Source organism: Oryzias melastigma, linkage group LG23 (genome assembly GCF_002922805.2).
Source record: "Oryzias melastigma strain HK-1 linkage group LG23, ASM292280v2, whole genome shotgun sequence".
Taxonomy (NCBI): Eukaryota; Metazoa; Chordata; class Actinopteri; order Beloniformes; family Adrianichthyidae; genus Oryzias; species Oryzias melastigma.
The window spans coordinates 22,305,312-22,321,816 of NC_050534.1; the positions used below are offsets into that span (position 1 = coordinate 22,305,312).

The 16,505-nt window shown below is 48.6% G+C and overlaps 1 protein-coding gene across 2 annotated transcripts in view; it reads right to left on the reverse strand.

Moving 5' to 3' along the window:
* grip1 (glutamate receptor interacting protein 1) overlaps window positions 1-16,505 on the reverse strand; it is a gene marked incomplete in the record, with an annotated part of 44,818 nt that overhangs the window by 27,788 nt on the left and 525 nt on the right. Inside the window, 1 exon segment of one of the 2 annotated variants that reach the window (XM_024287338.2) lies at window positions 7,317-7,851. Within the exon segment in view, the coding sequence (XP_024143106.1) occupies window positions 7,317-7,452 (136 nt within the window). 2 annotated transcript variants of the gene reach the window in all.

Consider the following 16,505-nt stretch of genomic DNA (forward strand, 5'->3'; position numbering starts at 1 on the left):
GGGGGGGGGGGGGGGGGTCCTAAACACCCAACCAAACTCAGCTGTTGAACACCAGAGGACGCTGTCAGGCAGCAGCAGGAGGTCTGGTCCAGAGAAGATCAGACAGGGTTCTGGTTTTGAAGCCTCAATAACACCTCAGCTGTTGATCAATCAGCTGTTCATCAATCAGCTGTTCATCAATCAGCTGTTCATCAATCAGCTAATCGACAATCAGCTGTTCATCAATCAGCTGTTCATCCATCAGCTGTTCATCCATCAGCTGTTCATCCATCAGCTGTTCATCAATCAGCTGTTCATCCATCAGCTGTTCATCAATCAGCTGTTCATCAATCAGCTGTTCATCCATCAGCTGTTCATCAATCAGCTAATCGACAATCAGCTGGTCATCAATCAGCTGTTCATCCATCAGCTGTTCATCCATCAGCTGTTCATCAATCAGCTGTTCATCCATCAGCTGTTCATCAATCAGCTAATCGACAATCAGCTGGTCATCCATCAGCTGTTCATCCATCAGCTGTTCATCCATCAGCTGTTCATCCATCAGCTGTTCATCCATCAGCTGGTCATCCATCAGCTGTTCATCCATCAGCTGTTCATCCATCAGCTGTTCATCCATCAGCTGTTCATCAATCAGCTAATTGTCAATCAGCTGTTCATCAATCAGCTAATCGACAATCAGCTGTTCATCCATCAGCTGTTCATCCATCAGCTGTTCATCCATCAGCTGGTCATCCATCAGCTGGTCATCAATCAGCTGTTCATCCATCAGCTGTTCATCAATCAGCTAATTGTCAATCAGCTGTTCATCCATCAGCTGTTCATCCATCAGCTGTTCATCCATCAGCTGTTCATCCATCAGCTGTTCATCCATCAGCTGTTCATCACTGTCTACCGTTTGGATCCAAACTCTAATCTTCTGCTGCTCTTTCGTACAAATTCAGCAGCATTAAGGAAAAGTTTTTTCCAAAGTACAAAGAAGAAGAAGACTGTGATGAAATGAAACCAGACAGAAATCCACCAGAACAGAAACCGTGGTGGAGAAAGACGGAACTGGATCAGAAACGTAAAAATTAAAGTTTGTTCTGTGTGAGTGCAGCTGAGGTGCAGTTCAAGCTGAAGCTGTGAAACCAAACCACACCTTCATTTGTCATCGAGCACTTAGAGCCGCTCCAACGCTCTGACCTTCATGTCTACAAGTTTACTGAAGTCTCAGAACTTCCAGGTTCTCAGACACTAGAGTTCTTACTTCCTGCTGTTCATGAAAATCTCTAAAAAGATGTTCTGGAGAAAACTGGAGAAGATCATTCATTCAGCTTCAGCTGAGCATGAAAAACCGAAAAGATTCCTATTTTAGCTCACTGACATGAAACTGAATGGAACCGAGCTCCATCTGGTCTGAACAGAACTCGTACGCCTCGTTTCCACGGAGCTGACCAGACCAGACCGGTCCAGACCCGTTCAGAGCGGTCCGGACCAGAAGAGTTTTGATGAGTCTGGATCGGTAACGGACATTCTTTGGCCGCGGGGGTCGGCTGAGACGGAAACGGGGGAGGGGTCTCCGTATTCGTGGATTCCCAAAACCTCAGAGAATAAGAGGGAATTCTGTATGTAAAGAATGTATTATTCTTTGCAAGATCACGAGCGGTGAAGAAAAATCCAGATGAAAAGAGGACAGAACTTTGGGTTTGGATCTGGAGTCGGGAAAAGAACAGAAGCTCCGCCCTCACAGGTTCATTCCATTTTTCTATGGACCTACAACCAACGGGGGACCAGAAATGGTACCAGCCATTTTGTTAATGAAACGCTCAAAAGTCTATTCTGGTCCGGTCCGGTCCGGACCGCTCAGTGGAAACCAGGCAATAGCTCCACATTTCCAAAGAGAGCTTTGTTCAGACTTTACTAAACTGGTATGGAGGCCTTCCTCTGTTGGAACCAGCTGATCCGGTTCAGACCGTCTCCGTCTGTAGGACCTCAGAGTTTCCTGTCAGGAGAACCTGGTTGATAGGAGCCATGATGGAGGAAGAACCAGACATGTTCCTGGACTTCTTCTCTGCCATGGATGTAGATGTCACTGACTGGGGGTCCATCATTCCCTTTCAAGCACTAAACTTTTCAATTCCAGTGGTTTTGGTTCTTAGAGTATTGAACATGTTTTTAATTCTCCCCTCCTTGATGACATTTCTGTTTATTTACCAACATTTAAAGACAAATGCAGCAGTTTTCCCTTCAGAACAGAGGAAGCTTCCGTCGCCGTGAAGCGCTGAGGAAGAGCAGAAATGTGATGTTTTCCAGCTGTAAACGGAGGAAAAAAGCAGCGGCTGATGTTTAATTTAAAAGAACTAATTAAACATCAAATCCAAATAATGAGGGAGTTTGCTGGAGTCCCGAGAGGCCAGACATTCATTAACTGTGTGGATTGTGTTGTTGCAGTGTGAGCTCAGGCGGGGGGGGGACATCCTGAGGGCGGGGGCGAGCGAGCGCGTCACGAGGCGACAGAAACGCAGCGGCTGGTGCCCTCAACACCTTGGTCTTGGACGGGCGCCGGCCTTCTCGCCCTTTCGTCCTCGTCAGCGTGCTGAGCAACCACCAGCAGCTCCAGCTTCCAGGCCGTCATCAGCAGCTTTGCTCCCTGCAGCTGCTGAGCTGCTCAGAACTTCATCTGTGTGCAAATGTATGCAGAGAGGCTTCAGCAGCGACATCGCCAGGTCTGAGGGCGGTGACATCACGGGAGGGGGCGTGGCCTGAGGCTGGGAGCCCAGCTGTCAAAGACGGCCTGATCTGGTGATCAATCACCAACTGAAGCACGAGTGTTTTCTGTCCAGGGAGAGATGATCTTCAGGGTGAGATGGAGCTACCACGATTAGTCGACTAATCGGCTATTTTAACAACCGACGACTAATTTAAGAGTCGATTAGTCGTTACTTTATATTATATGGAGTCAGAGTGTAGTAAAGTTGAAAGTTATAATGTCATTCTGTAAGCTTTATGGAGTATTTTGGAATTAGTTAAAGGTTTTTTAGGCTTACTTGGAGTTTAGCTAATATTTCAGCTACATGCTAGCTGTTTTGGCTAATATCTGCATCTTTTCAGTTGTTTAGGCTAATTTGGCATTTAGCTAATATTTCAGCTGGCTATCAGCTTCAGCATTTTCAGCTATCAGCTTCAGTAATTTCAGATATCAATTTTAGCATCTGTGGCACTAAATCTATTAGAGACTTCTTCTTTTCGTTTGGGCTTTTCCCTTCAGGGCTCGCCACAGCGAATCAGCGACCGGTACCATGTCTCCAGGGTTGAGGACACCTGATTTAATGGGAACATCCAGCACGTCAAAAAACAACAAGTTGCCCACCAAGCAAGGCCAAGTGGGCCCCATGAGGGTTAAAAGTTAGCAGAAACTGTGGGCCCCTATTGGGTTTGTCCGTAGTTCCCGTGGTGGCCCACATCGGCTCTGCTGCCCAGGGACTGGCAGCCTGGGCGGAGACCCTGGTAGCTCTGCTGCCCCCTGGTGGCAGCAGTCGCTTGCTCTGCCAGACCAGGCAGCTAGCTAGCATAGCCAACCAGCCCACTGAGTCCCAACTTAAGCCAATCTGGACAAACCCAATTGGGCCCACATTTACTGCCCACCTTTAACCCATATGGGGCCACATTGCCTTGCTGGCCCAGACATCAAAAAGTGTTGGGGGGGGGGTAACCATACATCCATATATGACGAGTTGGAGTGAGAATGTGAAGACACGTGAAACGTGTGCGCGCCTTAAGGCAGACTGTTAGAAATGAGGACATCCTCCAGGTGTGCAGCATACGTCAGCGAGGAGTCGGTCCTCTCACCTTATAACCACTAGAGTGTGGCGTGGGGACACCGTACGGCAGAAGAGCGTGGGACTTCCACTATCCTTATACTTCACGATAGTCTCACCACACACGGTAATGGAGCGTGCCATTACGGAGGCCGTATGAACCTTAAGGCAACTGCAGACACACCTGAGCTCACCTGAAGACTCAGACGCTCCTCTATGATCCTACAAGAACCGGACAACCCAAGAACCCAAAGAACCCATATGGGTCTAGAGCTTTAAATGCATCAAACTGTGCTGGTTTCTTTGGTAACAGATACTTCTGATCACAAACATAAAGTCACACATGCTTCTCTAAACAAACACACACACACGCACAAACACAAACACAAACACAAACACACACACACACACACACACACACACACACACACACACACACACACACAGACATGCTGCCGTAAACACAGATCTGTGGATCAAAGTCACTGAAAGATGAAGAATGTCTTCTGGAGCTCCGAGCATGAAACCATTCTCACTCCGAGACACAAATTCAGAGCCCTGTGATTAACGTGCACAAACGTGCACAAACAGGACAGTCTTTAAAGTGATGAGCACGTGCACGTCTCAGTCTCTCATCAGAACTCATCTGAGCACAGAGGACATGGAGACTCAGGGGTCTAAAGAGGAGAACACAGAAGATGGGAGGAATTGAACCAGCATCTCTGCTCTGGTCCTCCGCAGAGTGAAACAGAAGCAGCTGCGCTCCCTGAGCTTCTGACCCAGAAGAAGGTTTGATTACCCATCAGGCCTCTGTCCTGATGAGACCCTCTGAGTGGATCAAGAACCAGAACAAAGCAGACTGACGGTCCACGACTGTAGAACTGTGACAGACGGTTCTGCTCGAAACCCGATAACAGTGACAGCAAAGTGACACGCCCACTTTGGACGGCCTTTGATGGCTTGACCCGTTGACGTAACTCTGATTCTGACGGGAAGAAAAGTTCTTTTCTCCGCTTCACAATCGGCTTAAGTTACTTCATTTGTATTAATGGTTGAAGAGTTACGTTATAAGAACGCTCCGGTTAAAGCTCCAGTTAAAGGGTTAAAGAACCGGATCCGGTCCGGATCTAAACTCCTGAAAACAAGCTAACCGCTAAGCTAATCCTAATGAGTCCTGTTTTCAAATGTAGGAGAAGCCACTTCCACATTTTAGAAGAAGCCACTTCCACATTTTAGAAGAAGCCCCTCCCACATTTAGGTGAAGCCCCTCCCACATTTAGGTGAAGCCCCTCCCACATTTTAGAAGAAGCCACCTCCACATTTTAGATGAACCTCCTCCCACATTTAGGTGAAGCCCCTCCCACATTTAGGTGAAGCCCCTCCCACATTTTAGAAGAAGCCACTCCCACATTTTAGATGAAGCCCCTCCCACATTTAGGTGAAGCCCCTCCCACATTTTAGAAGAAGCCACTTCCACATTTTAGATGAAGCCCCTCCCACATTTAGGTGAAGCCCCTCCCACATTTTAGAAGAAGCCACCTCCACATTTTAGATGAAGCCCCTCCCACATTTAGGTGAAGCCCCTCCCACATTTTAGAAGAAGCCACCTCCACATTTTAGATGAAGCCCCTCCCACATTTAGGTGAAGCCCCTCCCACATTTTAGAAGAAGCCACCTCCACATTTTAGATGAAGCCCCTCCCACATTTAGGTGAAGCCCCTCCCACATTTTAGAAGAAGCCACCTCCACATTTTAGATGAAGCCCCTCCCACATTTAGGTGAAGCCCCTCCCACATTTTAGAAGAAGCCACCTCCACATTTTAGATGAAGCCCCTCCCACATTTAGGTGAAGCCCCTCCCACATTTTAGAAGAAGCCACCTCCACATTTTAGATGAAGCCCCTCCCACATTTAGGTGAAGCCCCTCCCACATTTTAGAAGAAGCCACCTCCACATTTTAGATGAAGCCCCTCCCACATTTAGGTGAAGCCCCTCCCACTGACAGCATGTTTACGTACTGGTCCTCTCCATCCCTCGGCTCAGGTTTTCCTCTCTCTGTTTCTCTAATGTGATTTCTGATGATAGTTTTCATGTTGTTCTCTGCGTCCTGATTGGCTGTTGATGGCGGAACCACCAGCAGCAGCGCGGGGCTCGTCCACACATAAAGCAGGAACTGAACCTGTGATCTTATGATCCGAGGCTGTGGACCAGCGGTCCTCAACCTCTCTAAAGCCAGGAAAAGGTTTGATGTCGAGAACGTTGGCCTGTATGAGACTTAAACTAAAGTCCACGAGTGGACGCCAAAACGGACGCCATCTTCAGCCTTGAGTGACTTATAAGGTGCGACGGATAATTTCAGAAAACAAAAAGTGGTTATTCTCTAAATATAACAATAAACATGAATCCACCGTTTGAATAACTTTATTAGCAGCATCCTCGTAACAGACAGTCTCTGAATATTCTGCTCTATTATTATTATTATTATGGTCTGTAGGAACAGCTGTCAGCATAACGGAGTAAAGACTTCTGGTTTTTGTCTGCTAAACGCAAATTACTTTTATTTTGAATTCAAAGGTTTTTTTTCCTCTTTTCTGCCAAAGACAAACTTTCTAAATAAGTTTTTGTTAACTTTTGAAGGTTTCAGTTCAGACGCTTTAGGATGTTTTATCACGACTGATCGACGTGCGTCAGGAATGAGTCGGATGTGGTGGAGACAATCCAGTCGCTTTTCAAAATAAAACTTCCTTCAGAATCAGATTAGAAATAAAAATCGTTTGTTTTCTCTCCCTGCCAGTACCGGTACCGGTCCGTGGCCCGGTCCAGAGGTGGAGGACCACTGCTGTAGCATATTGTAAATCTTTAATCCTGATCAGATCTCCATCTTCATTCACCTGGATTCATTTTTCTGTCTGACAGAAGTATCTGATCAAACGTTTTACTGTTTACTGAAGTTTTAAGGTTACTTTACAGCGTAACTCCTGCGATACACGAGAGGACACTAAGACGGCGTTTCTGTCGGAGTCCTGTGCGGCGACGCCGACCTGCTCAGCTATGACCCTCGTTAAGTGAAGCGTCTGGAGTACAGCGGTAAACATAGATATTATCACATCATTCAGCGGCGTGTTTGGATGTTCAGGTGATTCGGACGCTCAGGAACACCTGATTCTGTCATCACGAGCTCCTCTCACAAGAATCGGGGTCTTTGGGTTCAACAGAACCTGGAGGGAAGAAGCCCCGCCCTTCAGGGACGGGGGGGCGGTCCCTGTGGCGTGAAGAACACCCCCTCAGGTTTGAGGCGCTCCGTCTGTCTGGGCGACACGCCGGTTGAGGAACAAGCCGGAACAGCTTCAGGCTCACCTGGCCGTTCCCCACATTCCTCGCCGGCCTGTCATTACCCACAAACCACCTGGGCCGGCTGTCACCTGAGCGAGCCTCTCTGCCGACCTTCATCTATAATCCAGCAGCTTCGTCACTTCACACAACTTTAACCCCCCCGCCTGACCCCCCCTCCCCCACTCACTCAGAAGGTGTGTGCTGTACTTGCTGGTGTAGTAGTAAACGTCTTCGTAGCCCTCCTGGTAGTCGTCGTCGGCGCGGTACCTCCTCCCTCGCCTCCTCCGGCTCAGCAGGCGCAGCAGGGCCATGAACCGCTCCATCCCCCCCCCACGGCGGCAGCACCGCCTCCTCCTCCACGCCGGGTCCAAACCGGGCCGGGCTAAGCTAGCAGCGGGGCCGACAGCAGCAGGAGCAGATCCACGGGGAGCTCGGGTTTCCTCCTCCTGCTCTGTGCGTTTAGCTCGCCGCTGCGCACACACACGTGCACACACGTGCACTCTCCTCACTCGCTCTTTGTATGCGCTCCTCTATCAGCCTCCTGCTCCTCCTCTGCTCACATCTTCTTTCGCTGCTGGTGCATCTAGCTGAGCGCAGCCAATCACAGGCCAGCGTGCACGCACACACACGCACACACACACACACACACACACACACACACACACACACACACACAGGAGCGACTCCTCCTTTGTGCTCTTCCTCTCCTTCATTCCTTTGTCATCTTCTCCTCCATCCCTCTCCTCCTCATACGTCTCCTCCCCACCTTCCTCCTCATTCACACTCAGGGAGGAGGGGGGAGGGGGGCGTGAAGTGCTCAGAGTGCTCTGTAATTGTGTTGAGAGGAGGAGGAGGAGGAGGAAGGAGGAAGGAGACGCGAGCTGCAGATGTGAAGCTCATCTGGACCACTCCTCCTCCTCCTCCTCCTCCAGGAGGAGCAGCCTTCCACAAACAGGACGAAGCTCCTCCCACAGTTACCGTCCAGGTGAAATACGGCTCTGGAGCTCCAGAACCAGAACCCTCAGAGCAGAACTTTCAGAACCTCCTTGTCTGCTCAGAAAAAACCTTATTTTATTGACAAAGCTCTTATTTTGGTATTTCCTGTTCCATCAAAAATAGTTCTAGATTCCATCACGGGTCTTAAATGTATATCTGTTTTTATGATCATTTTATTTCATCTTTGTTTTGTTTAAAATGCATTCTGGGATTTTTCATGAGTTTCTGTTTCACACAAACATTTTTATAATAGATCTGTTATCACACCATCACTGTGGAGGAATGCTGACCCCCCCTCAGAGGAGGTGTGACCTCCTCCACCTCACATGAAACCATGAGGAGCACGAGGAGGAGGAGGAGGAGCACTCCCTCCATGAACCACGTCGGTGTGGAAACCGTCTGTGGTTTATGATGAAGAATCAATCAAACTTTATTGAAATCGGCGGCAGGTCACATGATCACTCTGCTCTGTTTAAATAAAGTTGGCTGTTCAATTTGACTCCAGGTCAGTGTGAACGACACAACTGTGTACATACAGAAATACACACATACCACACAAATCATCTTGAATGTGTAACTACATATTAACCCCCCCTCAACAGTGGGGGGTTTGGGGTCGAGCGACCTTCACTATCACAGGTGTAGAGTCACAGAGACGCTGCTGAAAGTGTGTCCTCTCATTTGCATACAGCTTCCAGGCTGCAGCAGCGCTGCGTCCTGATTGGCTGACCCGTGTGTGTAGCTAAGCGTGGTTAACGTGCTTCTCCACGCTCCACTTCCAGCCCTCAGATTGGACTCTGCCGCCGCCTGCTGGTCACTCACAGCAACTGCAGACAAACTCTAGGACTGAAACGAGTGAAACGGCTGATGAATGTGGAATACCCATGATGCAATGGGGCAGTGAGTTAGACACAGGATGATGAGGCTCGAGGTCGAACGAGTCAGATGGAAACAGAACCGGACCAGAGCAGCAAATCCATGGACTTTAACGGACTGACCCGGATTCTTCATGGAAAAAACAGACTTTTCCAGAAAATCTGAACAACCAGAACAAACTCGGATCAGAGGTTCTTCAGAACCCAACCTTTAGACCAGACCAACCATGGGGGGGGGGTGACCTTCCTGTCAATCACAGCATAAGAGCTTCATCTCAGACTGCAGGCTTCAGTCTAACACCTCCATGTTCATGTTGGAGCAGAAAAGCTCCGAGTGGAGACGTTTACTCATGAACTGGTGAGCACGACGGAGGGAGGCTGATGGTATGGGCCTGTTCTGCAGCCTCTGGATGAAGCTCAAACAAAAACCCCAAATGAAGCAGCATCTGCTGCAGGACAGAGGAGATCTGCAGACATCCACAGACGTCCAGCTGGACCTTCAGAACCTGCAGGTCATCTGTGTGAAGCAAACGAAGCTCTGCAGGTTCAAAGGGTTCAGTTTTCACTGAAGATCTTCTGCTGTGACTCACGGCGAGCTCGACTCCGTCTGTGATCCTGAGAACGACTCCAGCACCACTTAGAGGGGAGGAGGATGTGCACGTGTGTGTGCATGTGCACGTATGTTGGGTGTGTTTGTGCGTGTGTGAGTGTGCATGTCTGTGAGCGAATGTGAGTATTTGTGCATGTGGGTGTGGAGGTGAGCATCTGTGCACGTGGGGGTGTGCATGTGCATCTGTGCATGTGTGAATGTGCATTTGCGTGTACATGTGAGTGTGCATGTACGTGTGCATGTGCATGTGTGAGTGTGCATGTGTGTCTGTGTGCATGTGAGAGTATGCATGTGTGAGTGTGCATGTGTGAGTGTGCATGTAAGAGCACATGTGAGTGTGTGCATGTGTGAGTGTGCATGTGCGTCTGTGTGCATGTGTGAGTGTGCATGTGTGTCTGTGCATGTGAGAGTATGCATGTGTGAGTGTGCATGTGTGAGTGTGCATGTGTGAGTGTGCATGTAAGAGCACATGTGAGTGTGCATGTGCGTCTGTGCATGTGTGTCTGTGCATGTGAGAGTATGCATGTGAGTGTGTGCATGTGTGAGTGTGCATGGGCATGTATGTGTGTGCATGTGAGTGTGCATGTGTGAGTGTGCATGTGTGTCTGTGTGCATGTATGTGTGCATTGGCATGTATGTGTGTGCATGTGAGTGTGCATGTGTGCGTGTGCGTACATGCATGTGCGTACGTGCATGTGTGAGTGTTAAACCCATTTTCTGGTCTTCTTACTCAGACTCTAAAGCGGCAGCATGATGTCAGCCGCTGACACACAGCATCACTTCGTGCTTCATCACTCAGCCGCTCCCTAAGCTCCAGAGCCTCACGTGCACGCTCGTGGACAGCCTGTGCACGCTCCTCAGCATCAAAAACTGCCCCTCTGATGCAGCTTCTCTAAAACCTGAGGAGATTTGGGAGCAAATCCTCCTTTCCTGGGATTCTGCGCCTCCTCAGTAAAGCGGAGCGGGAAGGAGGAGCAGCTCCTCATCTTCATGGAGGAGTCTGTAGGCTTCTGAACCCGACAGGTGAAGAACCAGGTCAGAATCCATCCTCATTACAGGATAAGATCCAGATCCTGAGACGAGGATCACTGCATCCCGCTTCCTTCCTTTCACAATAAAAGCACAAATGTATGACACTAAATTCCCTCCAAAAGAACGTTGCTGCTGTAAAATCATTTCCACATGTGATCAGTTTTAAATCTGCAAAACTGTTCAGAGGGAGCAGAATTATTTGATTAAACAGGGTTAAGGTGGAATTATTTAAGGTGGTCTAGCCCCAGAATGACGCTGCTCTCTGAGTTTCTGCCTTTCACTGCAGGAATCCTGACCACCTTTAGGTGGGTCCCCACAGGGGTTAGGGGTCCCCAAACTATGGCCCGCGGGCCGAATCAGGCCCCCTTCCACATTTGCCCCCCCGTCCTATTAAAATATTCAACTCTTTTTATGCTAGCTTTTTCTACTGTTTTGGCATTTAGCTTTTATTTCAGCTACATGCTAGCTGCTTTGGCTAATTTAAGCTTTTTTCCATTTTTTAGACTAATTTGGAGTTCAGCTAATATTTTAGCCTTATGCTAGCTGTTTTGGCTAAATTTGACATTTTAACAGTTGTTTTTGGCTAATTTAGCATTTAGCTAATATTTCAGCTACATGCTAGCCGTTTTGGCTAAATTAGATTTTTTTCCTGTTTTTTTAGGCTAATTTGGCATTTTGCTAATTTTTTAGCTAGCTATCAATTTCAGCATCTTCAGCGGTCAAATTCAGCTTACAGCATTATCACAGGTAATGGTATAAATCTAGTTTTTGTTCAATGTTTTAGTATTACTTTTTCTATGAAGATTAAAGAGATAAATTATTGAAGACGTGTCTTTATGTGTCTTTCTGGAAACCATAAATCTTTACGTTTAGGCTGTGACTGCTGCACGTTTTCTGTTAGCCCACAAACCGCCCCCGGCCCCCCATCAGAGAAGAACAAAGATAAACTGATGCTTTATGCATTTCCAGACGCTGCTGAACCGTCCCAGACTCTCCACCTCACAGGGACGCTGGAGCCTATCCCTGCTGCTGAAGGGTTGGTCGGCTCTTCAGAGGATGAGGATTCAATCTCAAAACAAATTCTAAATGATCCTAAACAATCAGAACCTCTGGATGGAAGGAGGACCAACAGCTCAGAAGCTTCAGCTCCACCTGAGAACAGGTACGGTGACAGGAGGGCGGAGCTTCTTGCGGAGGAGACGGCGCTGCCTTTGTCCCTCCGGACAAACCATCCACCAGTTCACAAAGACACAACATTGTTTGGTTGCTCTGGTTCCTAATCAAGCAGAAAATGGAGCAATTCTTCTCCCACCGACTGAATGAACGCTCTGCCGTTTCCCATCATGCACTGGGGCCCGTGCAGCTGTGTAAAGGCAGCTGCCAGCTTCATCATTTTCTACAGAAAACTGCAGCTGAATGGAGATCATTTCTCTCAGAATGAAAGGAGAGTGATTCAGGCTTCATCGCTCAGGAGCATCAGAAAGACGAGAACGCCGTTTCCGCCTGGCGTTGGCGTGAAAGGATGGCGCCGGAGCCCTCAATTACCGCCTGATTGTGCCGATGGCTGCGACACATTCCCATCATTTCCGGGTGTGAACTGCGTGGTGTCATCCGGAGCGTCTGGGAGCTCCGGCTGTCCGTGTGTTCGGAGAGAGTCTCCTCAGGATGAATCCGGATCCCGGAGCGACCGGAGCAAACGGAGCCGGCATCCATCCGGAATAATAACCTGGATTTGATCCGTGTAACTGCAGTAGTAAACAGCGGAACAGCACGTCTCCTCTGGTTCAATAATTAAATATTTACCTTTTATCTATTTTTACTCTCCTGCCGTTGGCGGGAAGGCTCGGCCTCACGAAGGAGCGTCGCTCTGATGACCAGGATCAGTCGGGAACGCCGCTGTCCGGATCACGCCAGCAGCAGACAGTCTTCTCTTCTGTTCTTTTATCAGACTTTTCTATTAAAAGTAATTTCTTTTAACCCATTTCACTGATCCGCATGAGGTCATCCACTTCTAACCAAAGGTGTTCCTCAGGGATCCACTCTGAGACCACTTTGTTCTTGTTTTACAGACTTTAGATTATTGTTTGGGTCAATTTGTTCATTTTATTTGGCTGTCTTGACCCAACAAAACAGAATTTAAGAATGAGTGCTTCATTAGAGGATTCATCAGAACCGTTTAGGTTCATCAGAAACCCAAAAGCTGACATAGGTCTACCACCTCTCATGTGGTCTTGGTGGATCAGCTCTTTGGTTCGGCTGCAGACTTGATGGTTTAGTTCAGCATCAATGCTCCATGAGGTCCCAAACACCCTCCAGGTGGAACTCCAGGTGGAACTGTGCAGCTTCTTGAGTATTTGGTCGTTTTATCATCCTAAAATCTCAGCAGTAAACCACCTACTGACCATCAGACGTGCTGGAGGACGGTCTCTGAAGACTCTCATTCACGGTCACAGATAACTCCGCCCACCACAGAAAAAGCTGAAATTGGGTTCATCCACCTGTCAATCAGTCCAGACAGTCATCAGTGGATAACCATCGACTCTTTGACTGACGGGTTTGATCAAAGCGGATCTGTTTGATCTTCAGGGATGAAATTCGATTCTGATCGGCTGCATCTGCAGTTATCAAACAAATGAAGCAGAAAAAAGTCCTTTTGAAGTCGACCAACGTTCTGATCCGATTGGAGAACTTCAGCCCTGAAGCTCCGCCTCCTCACAGGAGCTCAGGTAACAACCATTTCTTTAGGAAAGACGATGATTCAGCAGGAACCGTCTTCACTGACGGGCCGGGTTTGATCCGGTTCTAAAGGTGGAGCTGCTGAGCGTGAAGAGGAGCGGTACATCCTGGCAGGACACGGAGCTGCTGAGCCCACGGGTCGACTGAGTGATGGCGGCGGGTCAGAACCGGGACGGCAAACTCTGATCCATCAGAACTTTAACGTTCTGAGGAAATGGACAGAAGATCTTCTGATTTAAAGACCAGACATGAGGAAACGATGATGGGTGTTCGGGTCGGTTCTGAGGTCCGGCTGACGTCCAGAACTAAAACAGCTCCTGAGCTCCAGCACCAGCGGCCGGTTTGGGTCCTTAAACATCAGCTGATGATGGAGCGTTCAAACAGAACCGACTCCCTGAACTGAAAAACTAAGGGGCATAGATGAAGAATGGAGGCACGCTTGTCCACGGGAAGCCTGAAACCGGACCAGAACCGAGCAGCAGATGAAGAATGGAGGCAGAGCAGCTCCATGGTCGGATGTGAGTAATGAGGACGGATCAATTATTCAGGGTTCACACGTTAAAAATATCCTGAAAATGTCCAGGAGCCTCGTTCATCCTGGATGTGGGAATATTGGACCTTCATGACTGAAGTTCATTAGACTGGAGAAACGGTCCGTCTGAGGAGAACCTCCTCCACGTTTATCCTCCTCCAAACTGGAGTCGATGTAAAAGGAAACACTTGAAGTTTCAAACCCAGTTTCCTAAAGGGTTCAGTGACGTCTGGATTTGACGTTTTCACGTCTTTTGCTCCTAAAGTTGCTCTGGAGCTTCATCTTCATCATCCTCACATCATCTCTGCCACTCACGCTGGCAGGGAAACTTACAAAATAAAAGCTGAATCCACTCTCTAGCAGGTCAGTTCTCGTCCCGGTTCTGGTCGTCCGTTCAGAAGCTTTCAACAGATCTGCTCAAAATAAAGTTTAAGGAAAAACAGACCCAGAATAATTTAACTGAAGTCTCAAAAGCAAAATAAACGTTTCTGTCCGAGTCGAGATGAAAACCTTTAGAGGTGAATCAGAACCACCAGTCGGTCCAGATTAAAGACGATCCGGTTCTGAAGAAGACAAAATCTGGTGAGATACGATCTGTTGATCTGGAGGATCAGATAAGTGAAGCTAATGTCCCCTCAGATTCAGATTTCTATCTGCAGTGAATTAAAGCAGATTAGGCTCCGCCCCTCCCTCAGCGTGGTCAGACGGTCGGTCACCTCTGACTTGACATCATTGATCTTGTCGTTTGGTCCGCATGATCTTGTCAGTTAGACGTGATTGGAAATAAAAGAACATTTACAGTAAACTTCTGTAGGTGGAGCCATTGACTGTATATAAAGAACTGGACAAGGCGACTCACAACCAAATGAAGTCAATTCAGTCGCCATGTTGGAACCAATCATTCTCGCTGAGCTGTAATTGGTCCATGTCGGTTTAAGCCTACATCTCTATGGCAACCACTCTCTCCAATCAGGAGTGAGCTTGTTAGAAGGCCACACCCCTTCTACCGAAACAGACTTAGGAGAATCTGTCAACAAGAAGTGACTTTTATTGACGCATCTGAATGGTCAGTTTGTAACTTGAATAATTCAAAACTTCCTGTTTGGAACACCAGGGGGGGGAGTCGCTCTGTCCAGTTCTCTTATGCAGTCAGCCCAAAACTGTTGTAGAAACTCATGAATGAGTTTTAAACACGAATGCCCGCTCTACACGTCTACAAAGAGTTAGCACTGGAAGTGGTCGCTTGAACGCAGCTTTGCTCCACTCTAGTGGTTAGTAAGATGAGACTGACTGCAGCGAGGAGCGTGCACGTATCACGTGAACAGCTCCAACGGGATCCATGTTCAGTCTGTAGGATTTGGGGTCGGAGTTAAAAATTGAAAAATCTGTACGACACACCTGCGTCTCACCCACTTCCCCGTTATGTTCACTATGACCTGACGCCCGCAGCACGCCCATAGATAAAACATGGAGCTTTTCATTCTACGGTTTAACTGAGCGTCCACGACCTCGATACCTCATACAGGTCACCTGTGAGCAGGTTTATTTACACCTGTAAAGCTGTAAGGACAGGTAGGACTGAAGCGAGGACTCAGTATTTTGACCATTTCTGATAAAATAAATAAAATAAATAAAATAAAAAAGAAGTAGCAACAATCCTTCAGTCTGTTCTGTCTGAATCCCAGAGCGACCGAGGAGCAGCAGCCAATCAGCCGGAGCGAATCCTGAGGAGCTGATAACACTCAACCATTTCCAACCAGCAGATCCAGACAAGATCACAGCGTCTCTGAGCCACTCTGGGTCGGTATCATCCCAGAACCAGAACCAATGTCCTGAAGAGACCCGACTCTCATGAAGTCATGAGACGGAACCTTCAGTAAAGTCAGAAACTCACTGCAGCAAAAGGAGAAAGAACGTAAACGAGGAGCTGATTACACCGACGAGACGGAGCGAGGACACCTGAGCGAGGTCCTGGACCAGGACCAGGACCTGGTCCAGGTCTGCACCGACAGGCGATACGCAACCTCTTTTATAGACACCCAAACACACAGAATTCAAACACCTCAGTGCTCCAGGTGTGCTGATGCGTTCATGGTCACAGCAGGTCGGTTCTGACCCGGTCTGGTCCGAACATGATGTCAGGACTCCATCCCTGATGGGAGCAGCAGTGACCCGCTGGAGTTCCCCCACCAGAGCCGCTTCTGGACCGTCCGTCCCCTCCAGCAGCGTTCTGCCGTTCCCAGCAGAAACACAACGACTCGGACTCCAGAGGCTCCTGAACGCACCATGAGATCCAGCTGAGGCGTTCAGGCGCCTCTCCAACACCTGTCCCTCTGTCGTCACACCTTCCCGCCTCACGGGGGATAATTAGCGGCTCTAATCAGGCTGTTAATGTGAGACTGAAGACTTGGACCCGACAGAACCAGAACCACAGACCGGTCCGGACTGAGCGGAACCGGGGGTGCATCCATCATGACGCCTCACCTGTCAGCGCTCTGCGCATGCTCATCACAAACACGGAGGGTCACAGAATTCACCGGTGAATGTGAGGGTGGTCGTCCGACACGCACGCGCGCGCGCACGTTCAAAGCGCTG